General features: G+C 38.2%; 1 protein-coding gene across 2 annotated transcripts in view; it reads right to left on the bottom strand.

Moving 5' to 3' along the window:
* LOC101163788 (VPS10 domain-containing receptor SorCS1) overlaps window positions 1–24,651 on the bottom strand; it is a 167,268-nt gene that overhangs the window by 73,766 nt on the left and 68,851 nt on the right. For both annotated transcript variants that reach the window (XR_002292451.2, XM_011488553.3), the window contains exons 2-3: window positions 24,321–24,388; window positions 16,005–16,104 (exon numbers count right to left, since the gene is read on the bottom strand). Coding sequence is in view for 1 of the 2 variants with exons in the window: in XM_011488553.3 (XP_011486855.2) it covers window positions 16,005–16,104; window positions 24,321–24,388 (168 nt within the window). In the remaining variant the exon portion in view is untranslated. The remainder of the gene's footprint in view (window positions 1–16,004; window positions 16,105–24,320; window positions 24,389–24,651) is intronic.

Here is a 24,651-nt window from a genome sequence, read left to right as displayed (position 1 = left end):
CTGTACCACGGCCGCCCATTTTACTGTCAGAACTGTTAATTATTAGAAACTAATTGAAGAAAATATTGTCTTTGCTGCACAATAGTGCCGTAGTTGATGTTTAGCGACAAAGTTACATAACTGTACTGAACTCTACACCAAAGTTGTCATGTTCATACTGAACAGTAAAGAACAAAAAGAAAGACTGTGAAACAAGTCATAATGATTAAAAATACTATGTTTGACTTCCTTCTATTTTTAATTAATCTACTGCAGCTGGAGGATCTTATTCCATACAGGATGTATTTTATTTTGAAAGGAACTTAACTATAGTGCTGTCTGGTGTAAAATAAATAAAATTTGTTTTGTACAGAAAAAATATAACACTGTAATAATTCTAATATTGTAAATATTTAAAAGCCCCATTTAGAAATAAATGGCTTAATGGCTAAAAAAACATAAAGAAAGTGTACTTTCCTAAACAATAAATTATTTTTAAGTAAAAATTTATACCAAATGTCTATTTTAGCATCAAGGTTGCAGACCCCCGGTTCTAGGATATACAGTAAGTTGTGTTGCTTGTGTTCATGTTTTTGTTGATGCATAATTGTAACCCAGATGTCACCATCTCTTAAAAGGGTTTCTGGAGATAAAAACAGCCAAGCCAACCACACTCCAGGTTGTCAATTGGCAATAAATCAAATAACTTCTAAATGTGAATGTTTACCAACCAGTACGGTCAAACTCCAAGCTCTGTGAGCGGCAGAGTGGCTGAATAATAAAGGTATTCCCTGCTTCTTATCTGTTGTTCAACCACCAGCTCTTAGCCAGTGATATGTAGGAGTAAACTGTCTGTCTGCTTGAGGCATTTAAAGGTTGGTGCTAATTGAACGTTATCTGACATCTTAGCTTACCCAGACTCTCGTAAGACCTGACAAACACATCTACTTCTGACTTTTCATGTAATTGGGTTTGTGTTTTGGCTCGGATGGCTGCCTTGGCTGTAGGGAGGGGGTAAGTGAAAACCCAGAGCTGCTCATTCATTACAACAAAATAAGCCAAGTAGCAAAGTATCTCCAGGAGGCGTCTTTTGAAATGTCTCAAACTGCTGAAATAATTACCTTCCACACAGTGATTTCTTTTTTCTTCTTCCGTTTCTGTGAAAGTATTTTTTCTCCTAATGTTTATGATACTATAGGATAATTTCAACACAATGACAGGAAGAAGCGAGAAGAAGAACCTTTTATTAAGAAAGATAGTCTGTCAGTTTTCAGACTTTGGCATTCAATAAAGTATAATAGAGACAAATACTGTTTGATGAAATGTAAAGAAGACGAAGGTTTAGACGCATTTCAAAGCTGTTTTGATTTATTCTTTTTTGCTTTAAAATAGAGCAGAAATACACTGCGATATTTTTTTATCCCTGGAGGTAAAATGAATAAGATATTCAGGAAAATATCCTGTACTTTGTTTGTTTTTTTCATTTTTTATTTAAAATTTGTTTTAGGTTTCTTTAACAACGAATGAATGTGAATTCAGTTTAACTGTAGTATCATTAAATCTGATTTTTAAAAGAACTTTGCATATTAATCCAAATCCACCTTCTAATTATTCTTCAATATTTTTGTAAAGTGCACATTTGTACATATTTTCCTTCACTTTTATAAGGTCATTTAAAAAAATATTTTATGCCCTAACTTGTTTAGTTTTAACGGTCACTTTTGTTTATTTACTGTTATTTAAAGTGTAAGGTGATTAGTACATAAACCAACTAATATGGACACTAAAATATTTTCATTATTTAAAATAATGCTCCATAGGTTAATTGGTAATTTTAAATTGTCCCTAGGAGTGAATGTGAGTGTGCATGGATGTGTGATTTGTGGCCCTACGACAGACTGGCGATCTGTCCAGGATGTCCCCTGCCTTTGCCCACAAGTGGCCTGGATGGGCTCCGGCAGCTCCGTGACCCAGAAAGAGACAAAACCGGTTGAGAAGATGAATGATTGAAAAAAAATATGATAGTTTTCAAAAAAGTAGTAAATATTTTATAGCACAAAAACAACGTCTTAACAAAGTTTTAAAACCCAACAAAAAACCCTGTGAAACACTATATCTCTTTAAACATTATTTTGACCACTGTTGTCAAAAGCCTTCATAATTTTCCAAGTTGTATTTTTTTTTATTTACTCTGTCTGTCTGTCTGTCTGTCTGTCTGTCTGTCTGTCTGTCTGTCTGTCTGTCTGTCTGTCTGTCTGTCTGTCTAGATACTACAAGAATATTAATGTATTAAAGATAATGTTTTTCCTTTACTTTTCCAATAGTTTAGAACAGGGGTGTCAAACTCATTTTCACCGAGGGCCACATCATCATAGTAGTTGTCCTCAAAGACTATTTTATTTAAGCAAGACTATATTGACAGTGTTTCAGCATTTTTTTAAATAAAATCCCATAGCTTGAAAGAACTTCCATAATGGGAAAACTTTTGGGCAATTGGCATGACTATGTGTATTCATCTTACAGAAATCTGACTGTGAAATCATGGAAAGAAGCAGCAGCGGCTTCCCTTGTGTTTATGTGGGTGCTTCCATCTGGATTTATATCTCCTGGTGTTTCATGCTGCTCTGCTCTTTGCAGCCATTTTGAGATGTGTGCCTTAGGCCTGACAGATGTTTCAGCCCCTCTCAAACTCCTGCACCACCTCACAGGAAACCATCGGCAGTCAGTCCTCTCCGCCATGGCTGCCCGAGCCAGCAGAGCATAGCTGATTCACCGCGGCTCATCTGCAGCTTATTGGTAAAAAAACCCCTAACGGCCTTTGTGTGCCGCGCCTCTGCTCTTGTGTCAGAACACTGTGGTTGCAGCAGGTGGTGCAGCTCCAGGTGAGCCCGCTGTAGGTGTGCACTGAAATGATGCCTGACCACAGCTCCAATTTGGCTGGGAGACATGTTATGCAACATTTGAGCTAAAAATACACATTAAAATAAGTGTTGCTCTTGAATTTTCTGGGATATATATCCCTCATAAATATACATTTGTCTGCTCTCACAGCCAGCTATGCACTGCCTGAACATGCCAGCTCATATTATATTCATGCTGACACTGCATTTGTCCATTGTTTTCATCAAAAATGAAGCAACAAAACAACTTCCCCCTTTCCTTTTTCATTCATACCAACAAATAATATTTAACATTTGACTTCAACAGCCAAGAGCACTCATATCTGACACACAAAAGTTGCACGTTGTGAGAAAATACAAGATTAAAGTCCACAGGATCCATAGAGCTCCAATTTTTCTGCAGGCTTTCTTTGGTGAGTTTGATTAATGCTACAACAACATCAGAAAATAAATAATTCTTTTGTGCAAAACTACATCAGAGATTTTCCCAAAAATGACAGGTTTAGACATTTCTTATCTCACAGAGAAAAGGAAATTGCATACAAAAAATTAAATTGGTTTTACTCAGATTGTTTTTATGCATTAATAAAGTTAGTTTGATAGTGAAAAATAAAAATCTGAACACTTAAAATTGTTTTCAAATACACTGCATGCAACATTGCCTAAGGAGAAGAAAAAAGCTGAACACCAAACGACATGTCTGACAGCATTTATTTTTCTCTTTGTAAGGGTTTGTATAATTTTTGAGTCAAAGGAAAGTGTATATCTGTGATAAAAATGTGAAGTTTTTGCATTTTTTGAGTTGAAAAATGTGCACAAAAATGAAACAAACCAAGAAAAATGGCCTGATCTGAGTTGGAGTCCCACTCCATTCACTGTGCAGTTCTGCATTCACAGCCACACAGGGCGTCGTTGTTTCTGCTCGTGCAAATCCCACCAACGTGGACCAACCAGAACTCCTGTTGTAGTGAGAACATTCAGAAGAGTTCCTGTTTGAATTCCTCATAGAAAATTCTCAAAGTAAAGCACCAGAACCCCAGAGCTTTCCAGTAAAACGACTTTTTTGTTTTCCAGCCATTACAGTCAGCCTCGTCTGGGTGACTGCTTCCTGCCTGCTTGCCTGAGCAGCACTCAGCGTCCGGAGCATTTACTGTAATAATGTGCTCTCACGCGTAATCTCAGGCTAAAATCCTGAATTATTCCCCTAATGTGCGCTCTGCACTCTCCTGGAAAGGCTCGGTCTGAAGCCACAATATGAAAATTGATGTAATTGCTGTGTTGTCCGACTGCTTTCTCTGTGAGTGACCCCGGGACCGGCCCTCCATTTATCAGTTTTTTTCCCTCCGTCACTCTTTTCATTCCCCTTCTCCTCCACCACGCTCACTTGCTCTCTGTCAGCTATCCTTTCAATTCCCAGCAGAGGCGAAGGTTTGATTCACTTACAGCACAGGATGAGGGACGACAGGGGCATCTGCCAACTTTAGCATTCTGTGGAGGGCAGTCGAGAAATTCTTTTTTATTTTTAGGCTTCTCAAATCAGGCTAATTTTGTCCATAGAGTTTGTTAGCTTGTAAATACTATCAGTACAATACATCTATACACTGCTTTGAAGAACTTTGAGAACTAACTTGTTGTATTTGGTGTTCCTCAAGGCTTCATTTAGGCTCCAGATTTCTTTTCAGTTTTTCATAAAACGTTTCTGCTGAGCTCCAAAAAGCATTGCACTTTGGATCATAAAACCCAGCCTGACCAGGAAATTACCCTCAATCAAAAATAGATTAATGACAAAATGGTTCATCTGATTTTTTAAATAGCGACTCGTCGCATTTCGGGCAGACACTCGGCAGAATTGCAGGTTACTCCCCTAGGGCGGGTCAGTTAATTAACCCACCTGCTTAGCGTCCTATTTAAGTCAGGTGTACAATTGTTCATTCTCTCTTACCTTCAGCGCTCATTCCTTGCCCCTCCCTCCTCCCCGGCTTCCACCTGTGGGCTCCGTTATGGGGGTTGTTACCCGAAAGTGTATGGAAAAAATAATTGTCTCAAGGAATTGAACGGAGCCTTATGCCAAAACGAAGTTGTGAATCAAATTGTGAATGTCAACCTAAAGATGTTGTGAAATAAATATTCTTCTGCAAGAGTTGTCTGACTGAAATAGATTTTAAGTAATAGACTAGTTAATTGATTCAGTTAAGAAGAAATGACTAGAGATGTCCATAAGATTTTCCGACTTGTTTTGTGAAACTCTTCTCTTCCGTCAGTCTTGACCGTTCCCTGTAAATCAGACACTCTCAGATGCTATCATAAACTTCTGAACAATCCTAAAAAAACAAAAAAAACAACAACAACTTAAAACTTGGTGGAAAATCTTCTGTAGCAGCAGCTCAGAGATTCTGAAAGAATTTGATACTCTCAAGACCACTCAGTTGTATTTACTTTTACAGTTTGTATTTGAATAGTTCATGCTTTTGTCCTTGATCACTGTTGTTTTAAACTGAATAAACCCTCACCTACTGCCTGATCCACTAAGGTAAAAAACATAACACAGCAATGAATCTGACTCTTACGTAACAGTAAGTGCCAAGTGACTGCGTTCAGAAATGGAGTTTGTGGTTTTCTGCCCGAAAAAATAGCAAGATTTATTTTAAATCCAAGACAAACGTGGGTCCAAGACAAACGTGGGTCCAGCCCTGATATGGGCTGTTTAAGTTTTCTAATGATTCTTTTCAATCAATCTCTTCAGAATTTCTGGTTCTTCTTTACATCTTTGACACATTGAACCCGAACTCATCCATTCTGATAACAGAATGATGGGCTTCTTCAGGAGAACGTTAACTTTGTTTTGAAACGTTTACTGATTCTGTCTTTGCAACTTTGTTCAAAGAACTTTGGCAAGTTCTTAGTTCAAATAATAGACCTTTTGTTAATTCAAAATTACTTTAGCTTTTTCAACCCTTTCTAGTTAAGGCAAAGGATGCATGGCACAGTACTAATTAAACTTTCTTATTTTTAAGGCATTTTATACAAAAGACTTTTTAAATGTTATCCTTATGCTTTGAATTTTTTACCCATAAATATTTGTATAGAGTAAATTGTCTTTAGAAGTTTTAACATTTCTCCAAACAGTTTTTGCAATAACTGTTGCTTTTGTTGCAGTTTACGACTATAATTTAAAATTGAACAATCTTTTTCTATTTAACCACAATTATCTGGAAGATTTATTAGTTTATATCACTTTTTGGACTAATTATTTATCATAACTTCTTTTGCATGGTTTAATTACTTCACCTGTTTAATTTTGCACTAATGCAATTCTATATTATATAATATATATATCTATATAATTCTATATTACACAGAAATAATGTTTTTTTATTAGGATTGAATTGTTTAATTTTTTAAATATACTAACAAAAAAAATTCCAGCCCTATTTGGTAAGATTTGGGAACCATTCTCAACATTTTTACAAGATCACTGACATAAATGATACTTTAGTCTATACAATCCTCCCAAAATTGCATGCCATCTTTTTTTCTCTCTTTTTTTTTTTTTTTTGCACTTTTCTCCTTTTTTTATGATTTTCCAACATTGTCCACATATACTGACCGCAATGTTGTTAGAGCAGGTGGATTTGAATAATATCGAAATTATTCTTTAGTGACCTGTGATTATAAAACATTTAGGTCATTCTGCTTTTTCGTTTTTTTTGTAAGTCCCCTCTTAATGAAACTGATGAACTTAACAGAACTGAATCCATGGTGACAACAAGCCTTTTGAGCTCATAAGTGAACTAAATTGATGTAGACTTGTCTTATCCTCCTCTGACAGCCCACAGCTGCTCACTTTTGTGTGTGATGGCTCCACGGCTGCTTGATAAAAGCATTTGCACATGGGTTTCTCATGAAGGTCATTTTTTTTTCCGTCTGCGCTCCAGAGAAGCAGCTTACCCAGGACGACAGGAAGAAAGAAAAAAAAGGTTAATCAGAAAGGTCAGCTCTGACTGATCTTTATGCAAAACAGTCGTGTTGGTTCATGAAGAGACGACTTCTGCAAAAACATTTATCTGTTCCTTCACTGCTACAGTCAACGAGATCAGCCTGTGCAAAACTCTGGACTGCTCTACAAGGTTCAAAAAAGATAACAAAAAAAGTTAAACTTTTTAATTTCCTCTTATAGTGGTGTAGGTGGCAGCGATTATTATTTCTATAAAGCCTTTCGCTAAATAAAAGATCATTTGAAAAGAAAATGTCTTTAAGGGGGTCCTTGCCATGACAGCAGCACAGGAGTGCATTGGACAAGACAACAAAACCATGAATCATAAATTAAATTGACTTGTGAACTGTGAAAAGATTCCAATCATGTTTTGATTTATTGTAAAAGCATTCCTCTATTGTCTTTTCATTATAATGCCATTTTTAGCCCAAAAAGAAAGACAGTCAATTTCTTAGGACACAGTTTATGCAGTTGTTGGAGGGACCGTTGGCACGGAGAGTAACCCTCCACTGATGTCCCATTGTCCCTTTGTTTACACTCTCTGCTGCTAGCTTACAGCCCCTGACAACCCTGAGCTAACATTATTGGTGCAACAAAAATGGCAAGCGATATCAAAGCTATCCTGACAAACAGTTTTGAGCCAGATGCCAACTCGGATGAGGAAAAAAAAGACGCACATGGATGTATTTTTCTACAAGTGGATGTATCAGAATCAGGTACGTGCACATCTAGGGGTATTTGAACACCTGTCATTTTTGCCTTGTATTAAAGTGCTCTATACCCCCCCCCCCCCCCCCCCCCCCGTTTTTTTTATTAACATGAATAAATTCCTGTTAGAGATACCAGAAAAAAATGTTGGTTCAAAAACTCCAATTCACTCGATTGTAGCAACCCATTTTTTTGTAATACAGGGTTCTGATCTGCCGCTTCTATCTTAGTAGCTCCACTCCGACTAAGAGAGAGTGAGAGAGAGAGAGAGAGAGACAGCGAGAGAAACTGCTTCCCCACAGAGAACTTATGACGTGAAAGTGAAGGAACTTGAACCTGTGACTTCTGGTCTAACTCGCGGTTTTGGACGAGCTTAAATGTGGGTAATATGTCAGAAAAACGCTCTATGTTAGTCAGGCAGTTTGCATCCACAGACATCTGAGCAACACATCAATTCAACATAGAGCTGATCATGCGGAGACAAGAACTTGGATACTAAATTCAAAATAAGACACCAGGGCGGCTGCACAGTGGCACAGTGGTTAGTGCTCTTGCCTCACAGCAAGTCCCGGCTGGGGGACCTGAAAACATCAATGGGGGACCTTCCTGGGGAGTTGGCATGCATGGGTTTTCTTTGGGGACTCCGGTTTCGTCTTACCATCCAAAAACATGCTTCAGGTCCAATGGTTACTCTAAATTGTCCATAGGTGTGCGTGTGAGAGTCCATGGGTGTGTGATTGTGTCCCTGCATCAGACTGGCGACCTGTCCAGGGTGTCTCCTGCCTTCACCCGTGAGAGGCTGGGATAGGCTTCGGCAGCTCCGTGACCCCGAAAGGGATAAAACGTATTAGAAGATGAATTAATGAAAACACCTGGGCGATTTTCAAAATGAACCTTATTGATGGTGAATTAAGCTTCTTTACTACAGGTCTGACACTAAATGTATCTGTTTAACATATTATTTTCTGATTAGAAATGCCTTCTTTAAACTCTGTATCATTTATTTATACTGTATCAATTTCTGTTTCAAAATCTTTCCAATCAATTCAGGAAACGATTAGTTATTTTCTATTTAGGATATATACACCCCTGCTTTAAGATTTATTTATTTTTTAGAAGAAAAGAAAAAAAAAACTTTTTTATTTATGGCTACAGGAACAAGAAAGGCAAAAACTGTGATGTGTTGGTCAGGATGGAAATGGCTCTTATCTCGGATACTGTAAATATATCTCATTATGCACCAGACTAGAGAATGCAATTTGCTCCTTTTTTTCTGCCCCTGTATTCCCTGCTTCTACTCAGTGGACGAACACACCACTCTCCTCTGCCTAAACGTGTGTGCAGACGCAGCAAGAGAATGAGCAGGATGTCGTTGATGTTATAAATAAACCCTTGTTTGAAAAGTATTTATTGAATTATCAAATGTATTAAAGCTGATTCATGTTGATTATGCCTGCAGCACAATGTCAAAGTAAAAACCCTCCAGTGAATTATTGCTTTGATGTCTGCCAAGTCTGTGATATAGTGAACTCATGTTGACAATAAATTGTTTACACTAAAAAATGACAATTAAATCACTTTCACCACCACAGGTCTCAGGTGAGTACTTTAAAGTACTGTATTAGTACTTTATTTTAAAACTTAACTTTATTTCCAAATTGTGTAAAGGACAAAAAGTGTATGTTTTTGCTGTCCTTTTTCCAACTTTGAGCCCCTGTCCCTCTAAAATCTTGTGCACGTCCCTGATCAGAATGGAGTGGAGCAGGGAGCTTGTGACCCGCCAACCGTGTTTTGGATGTCTTAAGTAAGCTCCTCTTCAAACTACCTTTTTTTTGTCCGCTCCTTATGCGCAACAATTTGAATAAAGACATTTTCAGAAGTGCAGTTTTAGGTTATATTTTCTATATATGTTCTCCATGTTGATAATATATGTATGTGTGTATATATCTACATATATATAGATGTATATATATATATATATATATATCTCATAAGAGAATGTGAAAAACATGTTTAGGTACAAGATGTCGCTTTTTATTCAGTCGCCCCCTCATACTTTACTGGTCTTTTCTGCATGTCAGTGAACAAGCCAACATTCTCATTTCCTTCTTTTCCACTTAAAGTTATGGGGGGCAGACTATTCTGTTTTTTTCACTTTGGAATTCACCTCTCTCTGACATTCTGAATAGTTCTTCTTTTTCACTTTTCAAGCAAAACTCATAACACATCAGTTCCAGGTTCCTTACTCTTTTTTTTTGCTTGTTTGTTTGTTTAGATTTCTTTGATTTTTTTTTTTACGGTGTGCTATTTAAATGAGTTTTTTTTTTTTGTATTTTACTGTTTTTAAATGAAACTGACCTTGATTGTTTGAGAGGTACCTCATATATAAAATATATTATTATTATTAATATAAACAAGAGATTATGTAGTTTTGAGCAAAAGGTTTTTGTTTGTTTATGAGAAATTCCATACTGCTTGATTGGTTGATGAGTTATGTAACTGATCAAAAAGAGGAAGAATACTTGGCAGCACAGCCCTGCGGCAGGTCTACAGTGGTTTTAAGATCACATCATGTCTCATCTTGCATCAGAATTTCAATCTCCTCTATAAAATTCCATAAAACATTCTTCGCTTTATAATTTCCTGAGCAGACACAGTCTTCAGGAGGTAAAATGGTTTTGGCTGGGGGACAGATGGTGGTGGTGAGGGGGTCGTGTTAATCGCTCTTTGGAGCTTATTTGGGTTTTTATCTTCTCAAAGTTCAAAGCAAACCTGCGCAGCTGCATGTTGTGAATCTCAAAATGAAAGAGCGTAGGGCTGCAGAATGTGAGCGTGTGGAAGTGTGAGACAAAGATCATTAGTGTTACATATCTGTGAGCGTGAATGGAAGTGAGGGCCATGGCTGACACTTCTCGTGTTTCTGTCATGTTTCCTCCTAACCTCAAACATTAGAGCGCCAGTGTGGCTTTTCTGCAAAAGGATGTTAACCTCTTTCTAACAAGGGCCTTCAGTGCCAGAGGAGATATGTTCAATTCAGAGCTTTTGTGAGCAAACAAGAAACGCACAAGCATCCAGCATATCAAACAAACAACATAAAAGCTCAGCTTTCTGCATTTAAAGTCAATACCCCCCAAAAAAAGAGAAATTCAAAGTCATACACATGTTTCGCAGCAACAGAAATACATATTTTTGTTCATATTTTTAGGTGTATTTTGAGAAATCCCCCTTCAGCGGTCAATGACGTCATCGTGCAATGCTTTGTTTATTTATTGTCAACAACCTTCAGCCCTATGAAAAATATACATATATGTATATTTAAAAAAAGGTTCAGCTGGAAGGTATCCAGGGGGCCGAAAACGAAATGCCTTGAGATCGGACTAGGTCTGCACTTTGGGAACAAAATGGTAAATGGTAAATGGCGTATACTTATATAGCGCTTTCTACCTTCTTTCGAAGGCCCAAAGCGCTTTACAGTCACAGTCCCATTCATCCATGCACACACACATTTACACACACATTCTCACACACTGAAAGAACAAAGAACTCGCACCGGTTAAAAAAAGATCTCATACGGTGCGGTGAGGTCATTGAGTCCTTTGAAAACCTTCTCATAACCTTCAAAGTGGGTTCTGTGCTGATAAGGGCAACCAATGCAAACAGGTGAGTTCAGGTGTCGTTTACAACTGTTACTGTCTATCTATCAAGACACTTCACCCTCCCTGCCTCCAGTGTGGCTCTACTGGTCTTTGAATGTGCATGAACGTCCCGATGGTCAGAGGGGCCGTAAGCGTGTACTGGCAGCCACGCCTCTGTCAGACTGCCCCAGGGCAGCTGTGGCTACATTGGCTTACCATCACCAAGTATGAATAAGGAATAAATGAATAGTGGATAAGCTCTTTCAGCGCAGAAAAATCCAATCCTTAAGTATTAATTATTATTATTATTTTTATTATTATTTACCGGTTTATGAGCGTGTTTTGTTCAGGATGAGTGGAAATGTCAAAGACCCCTACGTCATTTTTACTTTGCAGCTGGCCATGGTGCTGGGATTCAGGTACCACAGCTGGTCAGAGGACAGATAACTGGCGTTCATGTCTAAAAAAAACATTTTTTTTGGTATCTTAGAGATCTCAAATGAATTTTTTAACCTAACAATAATTGGTTATATAATGAAGAAAAAAATATTTTGAACATTTTGTGGAGTGGCTTCATAAAGCTAATAAAAACAAGAAAATTAATAGCTGAAATCAGGCCTGGACTTGAACATTTTTGCTCTATATGGTGAAGTTCTCTGAAACATATTTTACATTATTTACTGATGTAAATAATGCTTTAAACATATTTTTATTTTGCTGAATAATGTTTTTTTTTTTTAGATACTTGGCATCTGTTTTATCCCAACCCAAAAAGTATTTAAGATAATCTCATTTATGGTCTAGTGGAGCAGAAATTCTAAAAATAATTCTAAAAATAATCTTCTGGTCTGAACAGTAAATTGCTCTCAGTTTTAAATTGTTTTCATGTTTTTACTCTGTTTGAACCAGCCTTTGATGCTGTTTGGTTTTCTGGACTCTTCTTCAGAGTTGGCTGAATATTATATTGTATAGTCTAGTATAGTAGGAATAATACATAGCTGTAAATTTCTCACACATTGATTTTTTGGATCCCAAGAAGAAAAAAAAGTTCATATTTCATAGCACTGCATTTGAAAACAGTCTTGATGAGTCGGATGTTTCCAATCTAACCTTGATCAAATGTATCTACGAATCGGAATCAAATTGAACCGTAATGAACTTTGATAAAGCATTTTGAAAGCTTGGGCACAGAAAAGCGAGCAGTTATCTCTGCGGCTCCGTCCAACATTGAACCAGTTTAGAAAGCATCAGATTAGAAACCGACTCCAGCCGCTCTGTTCACATTTATTATGCTGGGCAGCTCTGCAGCTTCAGCTCCCCGAGTGCATGCACAGACTTCCGAATCCAGCTGACATCCAGCAAACAGTAAATCACAGCAGGTGACACATCCTCCTGGTCTGCATGGCAATCAGTCCAAGCAGATAAGGCTGGCAGTGCGCAGCGCTGATAACATCAGTCTCTCAGTCAGACCATCAGCCAGAACGACAGTGTCATTGTTGTGAAAGGAGAGTAGAATAACAGACTGAAACATCTTTAACTATAGTTGATACATATCAGGTAGTATTATCACTGCGTTGAGCTTCTGCATCTTTCCACTGAATCATATGAGTCAACTTTTTCCCCTGCGTCTTGAAAATTAAAAAAATGGATGCATGAGAAAAGCCCAGATGGCGTTAGTTCAGTGGTGTTAAAAATTCTTAATAGCCTTCACATTTTCCAGACCTTCTTGTAATATTTGGTTAAGTGTTTAAGTGAAGGATGCCCTTGCTGACACAACCCTGTATTTTACCCGGGCTAGGGACCGGCACAGGGAGAAGCATATCTGAGCCCCCTGAAGGCTACAAAAGTAGCCAGTAGCATAAAGGGGCTCGCCAAAGGACCCTCACTGAATTAGGGTCATCGCACCCACTGGGAAACGAACCATGGTTTCCCATGCACCAATCCTGCACACAGCCAACCGAGCCATCCATCTGCTAAAGAAGTGCAATTTTGGAATTCCCAACTAGAACATTTTCATCTCCACATCAACTCTGCTTGATGTGGATGATGTTCACAGGGAGAGATGTGACAATAACTCATGACCATCCTACCCAACTGCTTCTTAGATGGTCCTTTAGTAACATCCCATCTTTATCTGCCACAATAATCAACAGAAGTATCATTTGCTCTGCACCATAAGGTGCACATAAAAGCCACAGGGAACCTTATAAATCAGAGCACCTTATGTATGTATTCATTCTAGTGGTGTTCACTGGTGTTGATGCAATTTTTAGATGTACACGGTGCTTTGTCATAATGTATTATGAATTTGCAAACGTGGAAAAAAGGTGTGTGTTGGGAGTTAGCATTGTGAAGGCCTGTTCACACCGTGACTAAACAAAGGGCACCAATGTGAGTGTGCACACCGACGCGAAAAAATGCCACGCGTCAAAGCGTCACTTCTTAAAAAACGCTTCGGGTTCGTCTTTTTGGTTTGACGCGTCGCATCGAAATCTATTCGACCAATGAGAATGGCGCTTTTGCACACGTGTCTGGAGTCTCTGAAGTTACAGTAAAACACAACTTGGGGGCACTCAAACACAAAACTGCCTTGCTGAGCACACATACCAGTGAAAAAGATGAACGCCGAGTTGCATCTACACAGCCGCGAAGAAATAATGACGGACATTCTAAAATATCCCCGAACCAAGCACCAGTTGGAGCAACTGGTGCTTGAAATATTCATGTTTTCTTTGTATGATTCTGACAAGCGCGTAAATACTTGCTCTCTTCTTCTGAGTGAAAAGCGACTTTAAGAAGCGTAAAGTTGCGCAGCGCCACCTTGTGTACAGAAGTATTTCTGTTTTACATTTAGTGCCATCTAATGTCAGGGAATGAAATTGCATGTTCGCTCGGCTCATCGTCAGCGAAAATCGCCTGGGTGTGAACACAAAAAACGTGGCGAAAAACGCTGGCGAATAACGCCTGGCGAATATTTGTCCCGGTGTGTACGGGCCTTGACAGTATTAGTTTTTTTAGCGGCATCAGTTTTTCTTTACGTGTTGCAAACGAGGTAGAGAGTTGCAGATATTGTCAATACCTTTACGCCGCCAACGCTTCTGACATGGTAATGTGTAGCGTGTTACAAACAAGTTCTAGAATTAATGCTAAGCTTAAGTCTGATAAACTGAGGGTCGTATTTCTGACTCGTCTCGCTTACGTAATCAGCCTTATGGTTTGATGCACCTCGAGAGAGACATTTTTTTCGGTTATGTTAAACACACAAACCTAAAACATCAACATAAACATTGACACTGAACAATGTCAACATAAACATTGAACAAAATTAACAGAAAAAGCTGTCGGGTGAAGTCAAGGCTTATTTCCCCGACTCTAATTACAAATATCACATCTACCAATAAATTGATAGAACATTAAAAAAAAAAAAAAGAATAGAAAAAATATGACACATATGGTAATAGACCATTCATCGTCTCTGTGTGCAACCAGACAATGTGATTAACCGTTATCTGGTTTGTTTTTGTGATATTTCTATCCATGCTTTGTAAGTTCGTTTTTTTATTTAACTTCTTTTTTTTTCTTTTCATTAAATTCTTTAAATTCTAGTTTTGCTCTTTTTCATAGTCTTACTTAGTTTTGGTTATTTTTCAAAGCAGCTGTAATCGCTTTGCTAATTGCTCTCAGTGTTTTGGCATATTTTAAGTTTTCTCCATTCTGAATTCAGCTGAATCCCCTGGTTCAGTTGATTTAATAAACAAATAAAGGTCCTATCATCGAAAACACAGCAAGCATAATGAAGAAAAAACAGTTAAATATGCCTTAAGAGTGGAGCAATGGGACTGTGGTTTATCACCTCATAATGCCACGGTTACTGCTACAGTTATTTCCTGCAGTTAATTGAAAATGCAAACATAAGATGGTAAATTTTGAAATTTGCCAACAATAAATGTTTAACTCTACAGGTTCAATGATCCTGAATGCATGGCACCACTGCAACAAACTTCAACATGTTGGCCCGTTGATGCCAAAATCTCTGCAACAAAGCAGCATCATACATGGGGAGGGAATACATTTCTTTGAACGCCATGAATTTTTAATCCATTTTAAGTGTTTTTGTCAGCATCAATGTGCTTTATGATAGTTGTAACCCAAATTTTCTTGACATTTAAATTTTTTGTGCTGTTACATTTTTCTCTCTCTTTCTGGCACTTCCATTTGTGCTGATATCATTATTTATTCACATTCATATTTTAGTGACACTTCCTTCACTTGTGATCAGTGTTGCACCTCTAAACTTAGCTTTTCTGCTCATTGAACAAGTGCACCTTCCTCACAAATAAGGGAATCGTTCAAATACAGAAATAAAAAAAAGGCTGTCCATCAGGTCTGTTCTGCTAAAAGATTTTATCCTAAACAATCTTTTGTTTTTATATTGTCTTTGTCACCGTGAAAACATTTTCATGACCATCATTTAATCGGAAGAAATGGCAGGGACACAGCTTTCTAAGAAAGCTGCAAAAACAATCCCGTCCTTTTCTTTTATCCTTTTTATCAGCCATGAAATCCATATTAATTCATTTTGCGAGCTAGGGGGTGTTTACTCAGCTGCCAGGCTTCGCTCTCTGTCTACTCTAATGTCAATGAATGAAATAAATAAATGAAGTATGAGTCAGACACGATCGAGTCAGTCAGTTCTGACTCTTGCTTCTGTCTGGCTGGCAGAGGTGAGGAAAAAGGTTTTCTGACTTGTCATAATTTTGTGTGAACATAAGTTGCTGCGTTTCTCACCTTTCTCTTGTTGTTGGGGCTCACGTACAGATAACTGAGGATGGTTTTTGCTCCCACTTTGTCGTTCAGCTTCTGGTATGTTGTGCCGTAGTCTGTTGACCTGAAATGTAATCACAGTTTGTTAAACATCTGTTTAGTTATTTTCCGCAATTAAAAAGAGTTCCTCAGACATTTAGAGTGAGACATTTAGAGTGAACTGATTTGATTGGGATCAGTTTGGCGTCATAAATCTCAGGAGAAACACCCACTATATCCCAAACCTCCAAAGCGTGTGATGCACAGTGGAATCTGAAAAGGAAACTCATGGGAACCAATTTAGAAAATACTTTCGATTTATCTGTGAATGGATTTGTGTTTAAGTTTTACCTGCAAATGCCTATTGTTCCTTTCTTTTTCTACAGATTGACAACCTGAAAGGATGTGCGCCATTAGGAAAAGATTCTATTTTCAGCTCCAAATTACATGGGCTGACTACAACTGAAGCGGCGTCCTGGTGAGAGCGTCGCAGAGGAGATGTTTGTCTCCTCCTCCTCCTCCTCCTCATCAGAGTCAGCTCTGCTTCAACCAGCAGGATCCCAACAAGAACACTTGTAGGAAACGCGCTTTCATGTTTACAAAGAAACTAAAAGGTTGCTTTCTGCTGCAGGAAATGTGAAAAACATCCATGTGCTGACAGATGAATTGCTCATTACTTTGTTTTACATCAGTAAATAATGTAAAATATGTTTCAGAGAACTTTACCATAAAGAGCAAAAATGTTAAAGTCCAGGCCTGATTTCAGCTATTCTTTTTCTAGTTTTTAATAGCTTTACGAAGCACCAGAAACTCAGTTTGAAACCTCACGCAGAGAAACTAGAGATTTTTCTTTGATTGCAGCTCAAACATGAAAAACGGAGAATCCTGAACTTTATGACTTCAAGCTTTTAAGTTTCACAAAACAGAGCAAACTCGACTTTATTCAATACAATTTCAGAGCATCTATGGTTGACCTGTTTTAGTCAGGACTTGTTTCTAAAAAAATGATGTGTTTTAGGAATTTCTGTTGGAATTTGGAGCACTTTAGTCAACAAAATAGCACTGTTGAAGGTCTGCAAAGACAGGTTTAGGGTTAACTCGCACCTGGCAAACCGTACTGAGAGGTACTGGCATTTTGATCAACCTCAGTGAACCCCAGCAGGGCTCGTGGAAAAAAAAAAAAAAAAAAAAAAACTTCTGGTAAAGTTGAAAATAACTACCAAAGACCAAATTCCAGATGTAATGTTATTTTTTATAATATCCAATAAGCTGTTAAATTATGATCCAAAATCCAGTTTTAATCAACAAAAAGATTTTCTGCTGAAATAAAAAATGTATGTCTTGAAACACTGAAGTTCAGAAAATCAGTGGAGTTAAAAAGAACCTTTTTTGAGGGGAACCTTTTCTTTCTTACACAGCGTAAAGGTTCAAAAAAACAGATTTAAAATGGGAAATTGAGTTGGTGCCTTTGCAAGTCTTGTAAAAGTAAATCAAATTCTGATTGGGTTTGGTTTGGATTTTAGCGTTTCAGACCATCTCTGTGACTCTGAGCAACTTAGCAAAGCTGTCAGATCTAATTTGTTGTGAAAGGCCCGAGGCTTATTCAAGGAGCTCTATTTGCGTCACATGGGGCTAAAGAAAAGGGCTAAAGCATGCAAATCTTAAAAACGCAGCAAAGATGCCTCTGAAAGCTCAAGTCACTTCAAATAAAGCAATCACATATATCGACTGAAGTTCTCTTTTTTTCATTTTAGTCGTTAAATCCAGGCTGTGGTTCTCGTTTTAAGGGACTTTTCAGAGAGTTTCACACCTTGCCTTTACCACGAAAACATGAAGATGTATAATCCATTGAAATCTGCAATGGACTGGTTTCCCCTAAGAACCGATGAATTTCCATCCAATAGAAGAGGGTGGCTTCATTTATCAGAAACTATCAGAACTAGGGTTCACTGGACAATGACATCATCGGCTTATTGATCGGCTCCTGTCCTGGAATAACTTGATTTAGGGTCCAGTGATGTATTTTAAGCTTCGCAGCAGCTTTGAAAATGAAGCAGTAGACCCCCGCAGATCTCAGGAAGATGAAAGAGGCAGTTAGAGAAAATTGACACTTTTTCAAGGACAGTAATGCCATCTGAATGCAGCGTGTCCTGTCTCACATGCAGCTGTAAATTCTGGCTGAGGATAAGGAGGCTGCAGCAGCTGCAGGCAGCCAGAGGCTTCACAAAGTCCTCCTGGGTTAAACAAGCATCTTAAGAATGTCTGATGTGATGTAGGATAATGTCTGTGTCCTGTCTTTGCCATTCTGAATGCCTTGAAATGACTTCTGGGCTTCTTCTGAAAAAACTTCCACACCAAACCAAAAGCCTAAAACCTTCTCAAACTCCCTTTTACTCTCCCTGATTAAAATTCTGTCTGCAGCCACATATTAAAAGGATTATTAGATAGTTTAACTTCGAACTTCTGAAATCTACTACGCATTGATCGGCAGCAACTGAGCAGCGTTTACATTCTCTGTGGGGAATTTGATTAATCACGGTTTGTAAGATGAGCGCTTCGTGCATCTCTGAATAGTTAACTGCATCAGTGTGCAAAAAACACCAGCAGCACTTCATCAGAGAGCGGACAGCGGCGGCAGGAGGCCGGATTTATGAAGCAGTCATACAGAAGCTCTCTGAGGCTGAATCACCGTCTTTGCTCCATCCGCATGATTCCAGCCCGTCATATTTGGAAGTAAGAGTCTCTGTTAGCATGAGGGGTGTTGAAAAACTGCACAGGAGGTTACTTGTTCAAATATATTGAAAAAAGCTTAAATCATCCCTGATGTATTCTCTTATTGGTTAATCTAAATTGTCTCTAGGTGTGAATGTCAGAGTGCATGGGTGTGTGATTGGGGACACTCTACCCTACGACAGACTGGCGACCTGTCTAGGTTGCCGCCCTGCCTTCGCTCACAAGTGGCCGGGATAGGCTCCGGCAGCCCTGTGACCCCGAAAGGGAATAAACAGAGGAAGATGAATTATGAATGAAATGCTGTTATTCTTTTTTTTTTTTTTAAAGAAGACAGTTTCATCAAATTCTTTTTTAAATAAATATTTTTCTAACCTTTTACAGTGTAACTTTCTACACAACAGCTACACTATTTAGTTCACAAACCTCTCTTCCTGTTTCTTAGCACATATGTTCTAATTTCTATAATATAATAACTGTTAAAACATTTCCTATGTCTGATTAGGTTAGAAGTATTTATAAAAATTAATATTTTTTTCTGCTCTGTAAAGTGATCATTATTGTTCTGAGTTTTGGATGAAGATACATAAAGGTTTTATTTCAATGAGTTGCTCCAACTCCAAAATGACAATAATGAAAGGATGAAGATTAGAACAAAGAGGAAAAAAGATTAAGATTAAAACAAAGATGAAGGTGATGAAGAAAGAAAAATCGATAAACATGAAAACCACAAGTTGTTGTTTCGCCATATTCCTTCAGGAGTCACCATAGCAAAACAGCTTCTACTGAGACTCACATTTGGTTTGGCAGAGATCGTTACGCCTGTGTAGGTGCCATGACTATTCGGCCTGCAATAACCATTCGGGGTCCTTTCGACTAATGATGACATCACACTACGGTAACCCCACTTGGACAAACTATTCAACATCGAGATCTACTCGGGCTCTACATATTTTCATTTCACGATTCCTTTTGTAATAAAAACGTATTTTCCCTCGTAAGTTGTGTCTGACATTATTCTTTGTAATGTTTATGGAGAGATTTTGCCAAAACCCACTTTGTAAAAAGATCTGTGGCTGTTAGAATGAACCTGCTGCTCCACAAAAAAGAACCGTGTCTCTGAGCAGAGCAGCTGGAGTCTCACAGCTTCGGGTTCGCAGGCAGGGAAGGTGCTTTGTTATAATGTTCGGTCCCGAGAAGGGTTCGGAAAGCAGTCCGTTCTGCTGCAAATGAAGTTAATAACCATATCAATGATAAAAGCACGTTTAGAAGACAATCTCGCTCCATGTCGGAGCTCTGTTTGTTTACAACAGACTTCATAATATCTTCTTCTATGGTAGTATCCTAATTTGGCCAGACCAATCACTATCTGAAACATCATCGGCCAATCACATATGTGACGTCAGCACTAGTCGAAGGACCCTGAATGGTTATTGCAGGCCGAATGGTTGTGGTACCTACACCGCATTCCCTTCCTCACACAAACCTGTATTTGATCTGGGCTGGGGGCAGGCACAAGGACACCCAGAATTGGGCCCTATGGGGGTTCAGCTAATACCTAAGAATTGAATCTGAATTTGAGCTCATTGCACCCCCTGGGAATCGAACCTTAGTTTCCCATGCGCCAGGCTTACACACAGCCAATTTAGCCATTAAACATGAAAACCATACATAAAAATGACAAAGATGATAAATAAGATTATAAATAAGATAACCAAGTTATACATAGTTAAAATAATTTTATTTAAAAAAATGCTTTTAAAACAATGTGATAGTAAATCATTAAATACAGCATTAAAACTAATCACTAATTATGTTGCTAATGTGAACATTATTACAATGGCAATGACAGATACAAAATCAAAGTAAGTTCAACTTTTTTAGATTGTAATTATAGGATGTCCCCAGATTTATTTCTAATTTTTTGTGTTTTTGTTAATTCTGCATCCTTTCAGAAATAGTAATTTTTGTATCACCAATGACTTTGTAAGAGAAATGGACTCAGCGTGTGTGACGTCACAGAAAATGGACTTCTTCTGGCTCCAACCAAATGAAATCAATTCAGTGGCCAGATTTTCATGATATGGACGCTGCCATATTGGAGCCAGACAATGTCAGTACACAGTGATTGATCTATGGCAACCACTCCCACCAATCCCTTTTAATGAAGGTGGGCTCGGAAGAATCTATAAGTCAAAGTTTTGAATGTTCAACATAGGGGCCCAGCGGACACCACATACTTTCATTGAGGCATCTAATCGGTCTGTTTATGACCTGGATTACTTGCAAAAAGAAATAATATGGAAAAAATAGGATTAGCCAGAATACGTTAATAAGGTATCAGAGCAAGAATGGCTATACTGAATGACTAAGTAATAGCTGTTTATTTCGCACAAGAAGCCTATGGGAGTTTAGCTTCTTGGAACCACTGGATACTTTTTGTTTGGAATACAAAGGGGTGGGGTGACTCCATCCAGTTATCGTATACAGTCAATGGGTATGACTCATCCTTCTGAGAACCATTTGTGTAAGGCAACAGGTAATCCTAAGCACTAAGATCCAAAGAACATCCCACATCAGAAAGCGCAATAACCTAAATGGTCAATACTAAAGAGTCAATATTTGACTGCAGACATTGGCTCATTAAGTTTTGGACCAATCCAATTCTTAGCTGTAAATTAAACAAAGCTCAGAAAAAAAACAAGTCAAAGCTTTTTTCCTCTGAATGTCTGCCTTTGCTGAGGAACGTTGCCAACAAAGCTATGACGGACAGGTTGACACGCTTATGCATGCAGTCATCCCATCACCTCACAGGGAAAAAGGAGTTTCATGCTGTTACCTCATGCGGCTGTTTGAGGGCACAACCAGCAGCGACGCCTTGTTTAGCATTCTCCCTGAGGAGAGCTGAAATTCTTCCGGATCAGAATCTATTTATTTGTTGCTTTCCTGCCCTGTCCATCTTCCCGACTGCAAGCTGTCCACTAATATCCCGTGCCCTCATTAGGCTCTTCACCCACTAAGACTTGCATCATCCCCTCACTCATCCGTCTTTCTGTCAATCTGTCGGGCTTTTTCCACCTGCGTCTTTAATCATCCGTCCATTACCAGAGGTTCTGCTTTCTCAAGGCATCAGATTTATAACGCCGTTAGTGAAGCCTCAGAAGTGGAGGCACCATTACGAGGGTAATGTAGTAGCAGCATGTGAGACATGGAGGAACAGCCTCACTTGACCCTCTATGAGCTAAGTGCACTCATAAAACGGTACATTTACTTTTGCTGTGTGTGGGAGCACAAGCCTGGAGGCAGCCTCAGAGAAAAAGGACAAAAGGGAAATATTTGAAATACTTTCCTCAAGCAAAGTCGATCCTGCACAGGTCAATGATAAAACCTGTCAGACTCCACAGGAGCAGCTCACTTGAAGCTCTTCATTTGTTTGAGATCAATTAAAGTTCTTTTTAAATGTCTCCACCTGCCAGGGTAAATGGATTGATGGCCGTGACATAATCTTTACAGAAGTCATTATAAAGGTTCTGTTGGTGATCGTAGAGCATCTTCAGATCAATGTGTTTCTATTTTTGCCTGGATTCTGTTCTTAAAAAAACTGGAGGAACTAAATCTTAAGGACGCACACACTGAGAATGTGAAAATAGAGGAAGTCAGTGCTTTTTCAATATAAAGATTCAAACAATGGAACAAGAATGCAAAGAGATCTGGAGATTTGGAGAGGGAGGGGTTTGAGCAGCCTTTCTTCCAGTGTTCAGGGGTTTAAACCTAAGACTAGACCTTCAGTATCCCTGGGTGAGACACCAAACCCCACCAAGCTCTCATTACTATTTGGATAATAATGTTTGCAAAAGCTATATTCTTGTGAAATCCTGCACAAAAGCAGTAAATATTAAGAAAATAAATGAAGTGGTCCAAATTCCAGAGGTTGTGATGCATCTGTGGTGCTTTATATACTTAGCAGAACTGGTTTGACTGATAACAGGGATTTTCTTTATATTTTTTTATTTTTTCAGTCAGGAGCCTCTTCTGAAGGGGATGTTTAGGGGAGAAAAGCTTGAGAGAGAAGTTAAAAAGGGGGATGATTAGAAGACATTAAAAAAAATGTGTTTTTAAAGCATCATTGTTACAGTCTGCTCTGCTGCACATCGTTTAAGATTGGTAAAGGCAGGAAATTTTAGGTATTTGCTTTGTCTGCGCTATTAAAAAAGTAACAAGAAAATTTAAAACTGTTTCTTAAAAACCTACTCCAATGAAAATTGTTTTTTTTTGCTGGTTTAACTATGTTTCTGTAGCATTTTCCGCATGATGGAGGACGTAAATAAAGAAAATTAAGCATAAAATTGCATTTTGAGTAAATTCTGAGTAAAGATAAGATTTAAAAAATGCTGTTAGAAAAAGCTTGTAGATGTAAGATCTACTATCAGCAGGCAAAAAACTCCCTGCTCTGTTGCGTTCTAATGCATCCACTTGCAGACAAATAGAGCCACGTCTGTTTTCATTGTTCTCATCTGGCATCTGGCTGAAAATGTACAGTTTGATAGCCCCAATACTGTTCACCACTTTTGTTGCATCGGTAATGTTAGGTTGGGGTTGTGAGGGGCTGTAAGCTAGTGGAAAAGAGTGTAAACTAATGGAAATTAAATAAGTGCAAGCGTACTCCGTTCTAGAAAACTTTTTTTTTTTTTTGGATAAAAAACTAAATCATTATAATTCCAGGACCACAGAGAACAGGTTTATAATAGATCAAAAGAGGAACAGAAGGGTTATTTAAATATAACCAAGATGTCCAATGAGTAAAAATGAAGAAAATTAAACAGTAATTGCTCACAAGTTCCAAACATTGAATGTCAAGCCTCTGTGTCTGAGATTCAACTTCAAGTTTCTAATATTTTCTAGCCATTAACAAACAATCTTGACATGCAATGTGACCCCTCTGAGAAAGACAGTACAACATCCAAAAAGAAAATAATAATAATAATAAATAAATGGTTTAAATGAATAAAGGGAAAATAACCTTATAGCTAACAGATATAATTAGCTCTACAGTGCAACCACTTCACAAGTGACGCAGGGTTCAGTTTTGAAAGTAAATAAAGTAGATAAATCTGATCTGTAAACTCTACATTGTAGAATTTACAAATCAGATTTATCTTGACCTAAACTGACTACTAACTAAACAAAATTAATCAAAAAAATCCCAGTTACTTTTTTTGTTTTCCCCAGCATATGTTCTGTTACAAACCAACTCATTTGTTTGCAGCTAATTCTTTCTTTCGAGCATCGACAAGCCCTTCTGCTTTGGTGGTTTGTAAAGCAACCAAAGAGTGCATGCCACCACAAACTGCATGGGAGGATTAAAACAGCTGCATCCATGCAGAGACCTGTACTGTCATTGGTAATGTGAGTTCTGCCTACACCCGAAAACTATATGTCAATCTTCCTTGAATGAGGCTAAAGTTCAAAGATGACCCATATGGGATTTGCTGATGAGTCCACCCTCACTAACTTTGCTAGTATTACCATTATACAATTTAAACTACTAATAGGATAATTTGAAATCCTTACCTCCATAATGAACTCTCAGTCACACTGTTGAGGTTGAAGTCAAGCAGTTTGGTCAACATCAGAATCACCTGCAAAACAAGACAAAGTCTGGAGTCAGAAGACTGATTCCATACAGATAAACAAGCAGTCAGACACAAATGGAGGAACTTTCTAATTGGAAAATGTGTCTAATTATTGCCACATTTTAAGAAGCGGCATAGACCTTTGTTTGAGTTTATCAAAGCTTCAGTTGCCATGGAAATAGGGGGTATAAGAAGCCTCGAACATGTGACAATTCCAGCTGCCATGCTACAGACATAAATCAGTGAATAAATGCTGTTTAAGTGTATTG

This window comes from Oryzias latipes, chromosome 1, assembly GCF_002234675.1.
Source record: "Oryzias latipes chromosome 1, ASM223467v1".
Taxonomy (NCBI): domain Eukaryota; kingdom Metazoa; phylum Chordata; class Actinopteri; order Beloniformes; family Adrianichthyidae; genus Oryzias; species Oryzias latipes.
The sequence above is the reverse complement of the archived record's forward strand: the minus strand, read 5'-3'. Positions and strand labels throughout refer to the sequence as shown.